Below are 11,414 nucleotides of genomic sequence, written 5' to 3'. Positions count from 1 at the left end.
CTACCTCATCATAAATGGAAATCAGGTTCAACAAGCAGGACTTTCCCTCTCATGAAGCTGTGCTGGCTGTGACCAGTGTCTGAATTGTCCTCCAGCTGTTTTTCAATACTTCCCAGAATAATCTATGATTTTACTGGGCACTGAAATGAGATTGACAGGCCTGTGTTTTCCAGGGTCCTCCTTCTTTCCCATCTTGAACATCAGGACATTTGCCAGCTTCCAGACAGATGGAACCTCTCAGATTCCCAAGACTGCTCAAAAATCATTGAGAGAAGTTTTGTAACAGCATCACTCAGCTCTTTTAGGATTCTCTCACTCATCTTATCCATCCAGACAGGATGAGTCCTGTCAGACCCCATAAATTTGTAGGGATCCATCTGGAGCAGCAGGTCCCACACAAGCTCAGAGTCAGCTGGGAGCTTATCATTCTCACAGTCATGGTCCTCCAGCTCAGGGCACTGAGACTCCCTTGGTTCATCATCCTATCAACATTATTCTTTGTTACTGTAAGAATCAAGGAAAACACTACCTGTACTCTTGATCCCTCAGACTCCCGGTTGTCCAGGGACCCGAAAGCTCTTTTGATGGCCCTCAGACTTCTCTTTGGTTTTTTTGTCTCTGCCAGTTTGAACAACCAATAGCAGATAGTAATCAAATACCCCTCCTAGACTGAAGAGCTTTCCAGTAACATCCTTTATCTGAGCCCCTGGGAGCCAGCAGACTTCCCGGTGCATGCAATTGGGTCCGATTGCATATTAGCCCTCTGTCCTTAGAAGGGAGTCTCCTATTAAAACCACCCCCTTTTCTCTTAAAAGACATGTTGTGATGGGGAGTACGCGTGGTACAGGTTGTTTTACAAGGCCTCACTATTCCAGAAGGATCTTCACCTATCTCATCTGTTGTCTGGATTTCTAGTTCCAGGGCCTCTGTTGTAACAGGTGCTAGTCCTAATTGTTTTTAGGAGGAGAAGCCTTCCTCCTGGTACATGCAGTGATCTGCTTTCAGCCTTTGTCTTCAGCAGACCCTCGGCTAATTGCCTTGCAGAATTCTGAGTCCATCAGCTTCTCTACTACTATGGAGGTTTGAGACTCCTGAGAGTCTTGAGACTGTAGCTTCTCTGTAAACAACTGGTCAATCACTTACTCATTCACTCAAATACTACTTAACTTGTTTACTTCTTCCTCTGCTCCTTCACCCAGTTACACATCTCTTCAACCACAGCACACCTTCTGCAGAAGAACTGTTTGTTGGCCCAGCCCAAGAGGCATCAGACATTTCTGGAGATACATTTGTCATCAGCAGGTCTGTGTCTGGCTGAAGGCCTCTGACATGGCTGGGTCAGTGACTCCAGCAGCTTGCAGGGGAATGAGCTCTGTGGTGCAGCAACACCACAACACCACAGCTTATGCTAATATTAGCTTACACTAATAGGACCGAGGCTGAAAGGATCTTTTCCTGGTTCTTCCCCACCAGAAAATGAGTCTGTTTATCTGTCTCTATTGGCTCCTTCCAGATGGTCAAAGGATCCCTTCCTGGTCATGCTGCTGTGTTCCTGTTCACTGCATTCTGGGTTGCTGAAGCTCCTTGGAGCTGATTAAATCTGCTGCACTGTTCCTGGCAAAGTGGCTGATTGGCTGCCGAGGGCTTCTGGGTCTAGACAGGGCTTGGGGCTGCTGCTCAAATGCTGCTGAACTCGGGGATCCTATGAACAGCATGACCTAACCCTCACCTCCAAATCTACCCAACCAGTCACTGCTGCTGCTTCACCCACTGACTTGTTTTGTCTGCAAGCTGCAAGGCAACAAACACTACAAGCATAAACCCTGGCTATCAGTTTGATAAAGAACTCTACTAGTTCTGGTATTTCTCTTCTGTCTCTGTAAGTCAGCCTTGTCCCTCTGACAGGGCAGGAGGCCAGGATGCCCCAGCAGAAATGTGCTTTCCTGCTCCCTTCACCGTGCTGAGCCATGGGCACACTCCTGTCCTGCAGCATGACTTCTTATCCCCACCTGCTCCTTTGCTGCGGCTGGCATGCACCTGCCTGCTCTGCCAACAGGCCTGACATGTACAGTTCTCAAGGTGGCAGAACATCACCACCCCCACTTGCTGCAGTTCCTGACATGGTTCCCTGTGTTGCCAGGCAAGCTCCAGAACCGGCAGGGGGAGGAACAACCTGCAGTGGGGAGAAAAGCAGCCTGGCCGGCAGTGAGCAAGTACAGAAACGCCTTTATGTGCAAAATAGAATTGTCTGAAAGCACAGCTTTGTAAGACCCAGGGAGTCAAATCAGTCAACTCTGACACCACTGATGGGCTTCCTGCTCTCTGGCTCACTTTGGCCCTTCTATAAGCTGTTTCCTACGAGTTGCTTCAGCTCACTGCTATAGAAGAGAACAAAACAGCAGAGAAAGCATGGGGTGGTGGTGGTGGTGTTACTGTGCTTAGCAAGTCAGATCAGCTCATAGGAGGGTCTGATGAATAGTGGCCAGGAAAGAACAGTAGGTGTAATAGCAAGAGAAAAGGGACAAATAAGCAGCCACATACACACCCCTTTCCTGCTCTCCTCCTTCCAGAGTGCCACGGGAGCTCCCTGGGGAACCACACCCCCTGGATGCAAGTGCCCCTGACATCCAGCTTCCTCCACAGATCAAGAGGTCCCAATAACCTCTGAGGGAGCTGAGGAGAAGAGTCAGCTCAGGAGAGAAGGGATCGTCAGAGTCATGGAGGATGAATTCCCTCTTCAGCAGTGGTGATCACTGCTCTGATACCTTACCAAACAGTGATGACAAAGAATGTCCCCATAAGTCACCCTGAGCATCTTCATGAATCTTGCACAACCCATGCTGAGCCTGATGCCACTGTCTCAGAGCTCTGCAGGTTAACTTCAGCTGGTTAACTGCTGAAATAGCCAGACTCCTCTGGCAGTGAAGGACTTCCAAATGAATGTGGCAGGCAAGGTTTGGGCTTGGAAGCAGACCATATAATGCAAACACCACAAAGCTTTACATTCTGAAAAGGAGATGATGCCTCAGCAGCCAAGCAGGGGACTCTGGCTGCCCCAGCCACTACCCAGTTTGTAGCAGCACAGCATTCCCCAGCTCCTCCTCTCTCATGAGCTTATGCCAACCACAAATTCACTGGGAGGCTTGCTTGGACTTCTGCAGTTAAATACTGGTTTCATCCTTCTGAAAGCAGTTTGCAGACAGCAGCAAAACTCAACGTGGGAATCGCTGGCCTTGTTTATACCAGCAACTGATTAATGAAGTTCTCTTGCAGAATAGAAGCAATGGAAGTTGCTACATGCCAGGAAGCTTGCCATGAATCACTGGGATCAGGACTGGGAGAGGCTTAAAGGCACGCAGGACTGGCACAGCTGAAGCCAGTGGCTCAAGATGGCCTCAAGATGACAGCGCACTGTGCAGGTACAGCTGAGGGCCCATCAGCATGGTTCCGAAATGGGCTTCATACAAGATCAGGACAACATCTGCCTGTACTGCTGCGCTTTTTAAAAACAAGCTGATACCAAAGGGGTCAGCTCCAAGAAAACCAAAAATAGACCTAGTAACTACTGTGAAATATCAGGATTAGCATTATATATTATGCAATTCAAGAGGATAGTGATTCTTACAAGCCGCATACTTTTGAAGCACAGGAAATTAAATGGAAAAATACTACAACAGTCCCAGTTACAGACAACTGTGCAATCTGGTAGATTAAATTACATGTCCAGAATTTAGGTTTTAATTTTATGAACTACGTTATGGGCAGCTGAACACCAAGTACAACTACAGAAATATCAACAACAGCAGACATCTGAGAACCTAATGATGTAAATAGGTAAAACTTCACCTGTGCATCAAATGTGGACTATTTTCAGAGAAACTCAATTTTGCTGAATTTCTACAGGTTTTGCTCTCTGGATGATAAAACGACAGTTCTCCCTTACCCAAAAATGATGATGAAACTTGAAGTACAGGCACCATACATATTTTATTGACACAGATTTCTTCCATTTTGAATCTATTAATTCAGCTGACAACAGTGTAGTAATTTGAAAAAAGTTCCTCTCCTTGCTTGATGTCTCTGAGAGTGACAAGAACTACGCATCTCAAGTGGCTGTAAGAGAAGAAGCAAAACACGTGAAAATGAACAGTTATATCTTCCTTTAAATTGTTTTCAATTCCTCATTTCAAGAAGCTAAACAAGTGGCCTCATCCAGATTAGTTTTGAGTAATATGCATAATGCAGGGCAGGGAACATAGGAAAATTACTCTGGAATACAGACAGCAATATAAGCAAAACAAATATAATTTAAAAACCAGCAGCCTATGTGGGTATGCAAAAAGTGCTTCCACTCAATTGCTCCACACAAGCATTCAGAGATGAAAAGAATTAGTCAAGTCTGCAAGAGACGCACTTACACAAACAGGAACAGAAGCTACAGCAAAGTTCATGCAGCAGAAGCCATTCCTGTGGACACACCTGTCCACAGGTGCCAGCTGGCTAAAGCGTCTCTCCTAGGGCCCACCACCACCCAGGAAGACGGCTCCTAGAGACCAGAGACCTGCTGCCATCTGCAGAGATGGGTCAATGATCACACAATCACTACGGTGGAAAAGACCTTTAAGACCATTGAGTCCAACCCATGCCCTAACACCTCAACTGAACCATGGCACATCCAATTTTTTTTAAACACATCCAGGGATGGTGACTCCAACACCACCCTGGGCAGACCATTCCAGTACTTTTATCACTCTTTCCATAAAAAACCTTTTCCTAACATCCAACCTGTATTTCCCTTGTCATAGCTTAAGACTCTGTTCTCTGGTTCTGTCAGTTGTTGCCTGGTGAAAAAGACCAACCCCCACCTGACTACAGCCACTTTTCAGGAGCTTGTAGAGGGTGACAAGGTCACCTCTGGGTCTCCTTTTCTCCAGGATAAACACCTCCAGCTCCCTCAGTCAGCTAAAATCAGGAGCTGGCAGGCAGTTTTGCACAGAGAAATGTAGAGGGATAGAAACCCACCCCTCTAAACTTCCTTTTAATGAATGATGATGCCCTAAAACTGAAGTATGTGTTCTGAGAAGGGGAGCACATGCTTTGTGTACTGATGAACCAGGAAGTGGAAAACAGCATGAACTGAAGTCTCCACTATTCGAAATTTAGTGTGAGGCCATTTTGAAACATATGAAACAACAAGGTAAGTAAGTACTGAGAATTGTTTCATAAGACATAAAAAGATCTAGAAACCAGATAATCTATGTTGTCAGTACGGTATACATGAGTATTGAAATGAGCACCTAGAAGCAGATGGCATTTTTGTCTGGCGGCAGCACACTGGGAGAAATGATGACCAGAAGACCGTATTTTCTTGGACAGATTCCAAGCAAGAGCAAAATTCCCACTTCCTGCAGCAGTCCTAAAGTTTATGTGCTTTCACACTTCAAGTACAGTATCCAGGCTTCCTGAGAATTTAGTCCCACTGCTTATTTTATTAGCACTTACTTAATTATCTGCAGATTCCAAGTGCATCTTTGACCTTCACTCAACAAACTCTATGTTTTATCAGAAAAGCATTTTTTCCAATATGCACAACTTTCTCCAATGAAATTTCAGAGTACTTAAATAACTCCAGAATTACACTAAATGTTCAGATCATATGCTCTAAAATTCTTATACATCCTTGAATTAGGAGATTTATCTCAGAAATATTTCCAAGTATTCTAATTTCTGAAAAAAGCTGGACTTTCAAGTCATGAACAGGATGCTGTAATTTTCCTAATTGTACTGTAACTATATGTCCTAATATTGCATAGTATTTTACTTGTCTCTATACAATTTTAGGTTTCTTCTTGCAAATTCATCTGCCTATTTGTCACATAAGCAGAAGACATAGAGAACAGAGAGTAAGATGCCTAAATCTGAATTATCTCAGAAGGGCTTTGGTCAAGGCTGAAACAGAGTTGAGATATGTACTGAAAAGCTTCAGTACTGTATTACAAAGTACAATTACTGCTTTATGGGATTAAGAAGAATTGCACTATAGTGCAACACTGCTTGTAAAACTGTGTCTTCAAAGATATGCTGATTTCATGTGTGAAAATGTGAAAAAAAGAATGAGGAATCTTGTAACTAAAAATAGTCTATTCAGAGAGGTAACTCCCCCATACAGTTGCACACTCTTGTGTAACTCATCTTCATACAGTTTGCTACTTTTCAACCATGTCTGTCTCTTCCTTACACATGCAGGATGCTTTGTATCATACAAATCTATGAGCTCTTTCATTTGCTGCCAACCTCTCTATGTCATGGCTGTAGACAATGTTTGGAAGATACTGCTTCAGTTCTACAGGAAAATGTCCTGGCACGTCAAACTCTTGATAACACACGTTTGCTGCTTTTTCTAGGAATTAAAAAAAAAAAAAAAAAGTTATTAGATAGTGCTTAGAGACATGTAAAAACATCAAATGTGCTGCTGCTACAGAAGAACCAGATGCTTCACCAAGCCTGAAAACCATTCCTCTGTTGGGAGGTGCTGCGCTCCTCTGAAGGCCTATTTTGAAATACACAAGTGGTATGCAATCAACTATAGGAGCTTTGCCCAGTTATCAACATGTCAATGAAGAGGCACATCTTGCTTAGTGCCAGGGGTAGCTTACAGTGCTGCTAATAGTTCCAAATACAGTGTTTGCTTTTACAATAAAAAAAAAATTGGAAAATATTTTTGCCTTGTGGCAAAACATGTCAGAAACATAGGCAGGGAGAAAAATCACATACACATGACCTGGAAGAAACAGTTTCATGGGACATCCCTGTATCTCTGTGCCAATCACCAGCAAGCTTTGCTCCTCCAGCAGCCTTTCTGAATGCTACTTGGAGGCAGAGAATCTTCAGTGTAATGCAGGTAATGAAACCCACTTAGAAGCTGAGTATGGTATCAATTCAGCTCTTTGTACAGTACAACTGTTCCTGTGAGTTACTTAAGACCAACAGTGAACAGAGTAAGTAGTTCCCTTCTTCAGGTCCAACAAGTGCGATTACAACAATTTCCTAGATTTTGTGCATTAATGTAAGGAAGTCTAAAAAAGGTCTTACAGTTCAAAGTGAGCAGTGATAGAATCTTACTGTACATGTCACCGTGGGTAGTTTTCTCACAAAGCCTTCTAGAACAATACTGGGAAACTTGATCTGCAACTCTAAATTGTCCTAGTCCGGTGGCATTTTGCCAGATATCCTTTCCCACCATCTCACTTTTGGGGTGTGTGCCTTTCATTCTACATACCAGGAGGGAAACTGGGGCATCAGTGAGAAACAAAAAAGTGTATTTGAAGTGTTGCTGCATGGAAGAATTCTAACAGTCAGCTGTGACAAAAAACCTCAGAAAAGTTTTACTCCATAAGTGCTTGCTTTAGACAGTACTACTGCCCCCACAAGATCAATTTCCTGTTCTCTCTGTCACTTCAAAATAATTTATATCCATAAAGCCAAACACATTCTTGGAAAATTTACCTGACAACTTACCATGTGAGCAGTTGTTGACGTACTGTCCCACTGCCAGTGGGTTTTGCAGGGTGGCTGTGAGCCAGCTCTCATCACTCATTTGAAAAGGGCCAAGTTGATCTCTTCTGCTGCAAGACCTGAAATGCCCAACAGCATTAGCGTGGATCAAGGCTCCTTCATCTCACACGTTATCTTACTTCCTTTGTAGGAATGGCCACTGCATAAACGTACAGCTGCCCAACCCACTTGGGGTGGAAGGCATGTGCACAGACCAACAGATCCCAAACAGTTCACGGAATGTTTCCGTGATGCTCTTAGTCACACGGTTCAGTTTTAGGTAGTCCCACAAGGAGCAGGGACTTGGACTCAAACCTTAAGCAGGTTTGAGTAGCAGCTCAGAAACATTTCAATACTTTTACACTACATCCTGCTGTAGTACAACTATTTTCTGTACAGGAAGATCTCTACATCAAAATGCATCTCACTGGCGTTACGGATGAAGACACAAGTACATAATGGATCACACCCAACATCTCTCACCCTTGTGCTGTTTGCATTATGAGCAAGGCACAGGTGGATGACAATCATGTACAACTCAGGAAAAGAAACAAAGATGAGGAGTATCCCTGTTTTAAATCAGAAGAGTGACAATCCTCTATTTCTTCTGCTTACCTGTACACTGATCTTGACAGTCCCTTATCATTCCCATCAATAAGAACACCATCAATGCACCTAAAAATAAAGGGATTGCCAAGGGACTGGAAAAAGATGGGCTCATGCTTTCTGTATACTGTACCTGTTGCAAGACAGATATTATTTCAGAAGAAAATAAGTTAACTGTCAGAATGGGCTTTCAGTCCTCTCCACACAGAAACTCAAAGGAGAGACAGTGGGTAGGACAGAAATCCCCTCTCACTTAGTGACACTGACATCTGTAAACCTACAAACTTTCAGATGTAACTTTTTGGGGTGTAAAAAATCCCCTTTCAAGTAAATGAGCTGATACATTATAAAGAGAGAAGCCTCACAGAAAATCATACAAGGCCTGAAATTAGTATCTTTGGGAGTGGTAGATTAAGCCCTACAGCCAACTAGTGTGCTTCAGAGATGAAAACATCAGGTGATACTTGTTCAGGAAAACACAGCTCCAGGACTCTCAAAGACACACACAGATTCAGCAAAGAATCTGAAACACCTCCCTCCATTACCACAGGGCTTTTGTTTGGTCCAGGAGATGAAAAATGTCAAACCAGCAACAAAATAGTTCAGCAGACTGTTGCCCAAATCTGAGGGGAGGATTTAACCTGCCATGACTTCCAAGCAGAGAAAAGCAACCGGCAAGCTGACTGGCTTGCCAATTTTCATGAAATTGTTGTCCTGCATCCCTCACACCCACTGCATCTTCAGCACCTCTCTGCAGAAATCCTGCACTGCAATCTCACAAGGAGCCAGGCAAAGCCAAAGGCAGGCTGCAGTGCCTGTACGCAGGTCCCATGCCCCGCATGGCAGGTCAATACCCTGAGAAGGGATTTCAACAGCCCATCCTCTTGTTTTGCTACAAGAGCTGTCACACGAGACTCTGAATGAGCCTACGCTCACATCTAGCACGTGCCTGAAATCTGAAGTGAGCTGCACAAGTGGCAGGCTCTCTCGCTGGCACTCAACTACCAGTCAGTCCACAGGTAATCAATGGCAGTGGCCAGGCACTCCAAAATATGTACTCCACTGCCCCAGGAATGCTGGGGCTGCTCCCAATCCTGCGTTGCTGGCACAGGCCAGAGACCACGGGAGATGATTTTGCTGTAAGATGAAACATTAACAAACCCAAAGCAACTCAGCAGAGCTGCTAGCTTCACCACACTGACAGAATTACAAACCTTTTCAAGAAATGTATGCAAATGCAGTTCCGAGAAATGAGGAAGAGAGTACTGATTTTTCCAAACACACTTCATGGAATAAAGTTCTGCTAAATGAAGGTTTTATTTCCATCCTCCACTCTGTACTTCTATACTTTGAAGAAGCTCATGCAATTGTCTACTGACCTGTGTGGAGATCTCAAACATCATTTTTCAAATCCTGAACCAAAACAGAAACCCCAAGGAATTCAACTGTTCTGTTCACCTACTTTAAATTTCTCCTGTGCACTTACATTTAAAGAATCCAAAACAAGTCTTGCAGCTGCAGGAAAATCAGGCTTTAACTACTAAATTTTTTTATAAACATTTTTTTTTATATTTCCAAAATAACTCTAAGTAGTTTATAAATATTCTCATGCCGCTTAACTGGTGATTTTGTTAAGGAATGATAGAAAGAAAACCCACAGAACAAAAATTAGTGTAGATCTTTGGCATTCCATGATCAGATGGTTAGAAGTCCCATCTAACTTAATCAAAAATAGGAACACTCCATTACCAGGATACATAGACACCACCGTCCCCCTGGGAACAAAACCTCTGGTAACAAAGACTCCAGTTCCAGCAGACACCAGCGAACTCCGGTCTCTGCTAACAGTGAACCCAAGAGTGTTGAACAAAACCTCCTCAGGACTAAACACATGCTGACCCTGATGGTTACAAGAGTTTACTTCTGATTGCTTCTGCTCCACAGAAAGTAATTCTAGATATTGACACTTGACTTCTGGAAGTAAGGCCAGAATATCTGCTTGTCGACTAAAGTCATTAATGAACAGAGCTTTAAATGTTTTCAGTAGTGTTTCAAAGACGTCTTCATCAGCAATAATTTTGTCTTGAGAGCTTTCAGGAACATATCGAAGGGTCCTGTAAAGAAAATAAAATATTTTAAAATTAGAAACATATATTACTTTTTTTTTCTAAGTAGAGAAGAGCCATTTTGCAGCACCCAGTAACTTCAATACACTGTTTTTTTTAGAAAACCCCAAGCTTTGTTCATGCTTGTTCAAGCTAAAGCCACTGTTCCTAAAACACTGAAAAAGACTGTTTAATAAAAACTAGTACTTATTCTACTATAAATCCTCATCTCTGAGTATTTACCACAAGTACGTTAAACCTTACTGAGCTCTCAGTGGAAAAAGCACTGAAAATAAAACATAATTATAATAATATTTATTTTAAAAACAAAGAGCTCATTACACTTTAAATTAAGCAAAAAAAATATTGCATGGGCAAGGAAGGTTTTAATTTAGTTGCTTATTTTAATTTTGCTACTTATAACCATGTCATAATAACTTAAATTCAAACACTACTTTTACGATGGCATAGACATCTTACCAAGAAGGAATTATTTATCTTATCATATCATCCATCTATCTTTCTATCTACCTACCTACCTACCTACAACTTTAAACACCATTTTAAGGTGCCTAAGAATTTAATGACAGCCGAGGGGCGACCAAAGCACTTCTGAGTGAGCTCCTGCGGCGCCCCAGACCATCCCGATGAGGGGCAGCGGGGTCTGGGCTGGCGCCCGGGGTCTTTCCCCGCGCCTCACCTGCGCTGGCGGCGGAGGTTGAGGGCGAGCCAGGGCACGAAGCGGTACTTGTAGGAGCGCCAGCGCCGCCGCAGCTCCCGCAGCATGGCGGCCTCTCCCTCACGGCCCCGGCACCGCCCCGCTGCCGCGCCGCGCCCGCGCAAACTGGAACAGCCAATCCGCGCCCCGGACACACGCCGGCGCGTTTGTGTCGTGAGCTGCCATTGGCTGCGAGCGGCAGGTGGGGCGGTGAGCGGCGGGCGGGCCGTGAGGGGCAGCCCCGGGGCCGGGGATGAGGGCGGCTCTCGCTCCGCGTCTAATGAGGCGCGGTACCCAGGGTGGGGAGACCTGCAGGCACCGGGAATGAAAACGTATAGATCTGGGTGCACACTTACAGACGGAAATACACACGGTTCTCTCGGAACAATGTTACGTTGCACCTTCTGTGTTATACTGAACAATCCGAAAAG

At 44.1% G+C, this 11,414-nt stretch overlaps 1 protein-coding gene across 3 annotated transcripts; it reads right to left on the bottom strand.

The window, feature by feature from the left end:
- Nucleotides 1–3,968: 3,968 nt before the first annotated feature.
- Nucleotides 3,969–11,098, bottom strand: SETD9 (SET domain containing 9). 3 transcript variants are annotated; one of them, XR_012578011.1, is made up of 6 exons: nt 10,966–11,098; nt 9,910–10,274; nt 8,170–8,293; nt 7,519–7,634; nt 4,480–6,400; nt 3,969–4,113 (listed from the first exon to the last, which is right to left on the bottom strand). XR_012578011.1 is itself a non-coding variant. In XM_026795173.2 (6 exons), exons 1-5 carry the CDS (start codon nt 11,049–11,051, stop codon nt 6,258–6,260), a joined length of 834 nt encoding a protein of 277 aa, XP_026650974.1. In that variant the 5' UTR covers nt 11,052–11,098; the 3' UTR covers nt 3,969–4,113; nt 6,239–6,257. The 3 variants fall into 3 exon arrangements, 2 of the variants coding, with proteins under 2 accessions (XP_026650974.1, XP_005489818.1); XM_026795173.2 differs by having other exon boundaries at nt 6,239–6,400; XM_005489761.4 differs by having other exon boundaries at nt 6,295–6,400.
- Between the last annotated feature and the right edge of the window lie 316 nt (nt 11,099–11,414).

Source organism: Zonotrichia albicollis, chromosome Z (assembly GCF_047830755.1).
Source record: "Zonotrichia albicollis isolate bZonAlb1 chromosome Z, bZonAlb1.hap1, whole genome shotgun sequence".
Lineage (NCBI taxonomy): Eukaryota > Metazoa > Chordata > Aves > Passeriformes > Passerellidae > Zonotrichia > Zonotrichia albicollis.
Note: the sequence above shows the minus strand (reverse complement) of the source record. Positions and strands in the feature narration are given on the sequence as shown.

What these genes read in the sequence shown, in the direction of transcription:
- SETD9 (XM_005489761.4), bottom strand. Translation starts at nt 11,051, where the DNA reads ATGCTGCGGGAGCTGCGGCGGCGCTGGCGCTCCTACAAGTACCGCTTC. An exon ending in GGTGGTGTCTATGTATCCTG is followed by an intron (nt 8,294 to 9,909) that starts GTAATGGAGTGT and finishes GTCTTGCAACAG; the next exon opens with GTACAGTATACAGAAAGCAT. An exon ending in TACAGCCATGACATAGAGAG is followed by an intron (nt 4,114 to 6,294) that starts GTTGGCAGCAAA and finishes CTTCTCTTACAG; the next exon opens with CCACTTGAGATGCGTAGTTC.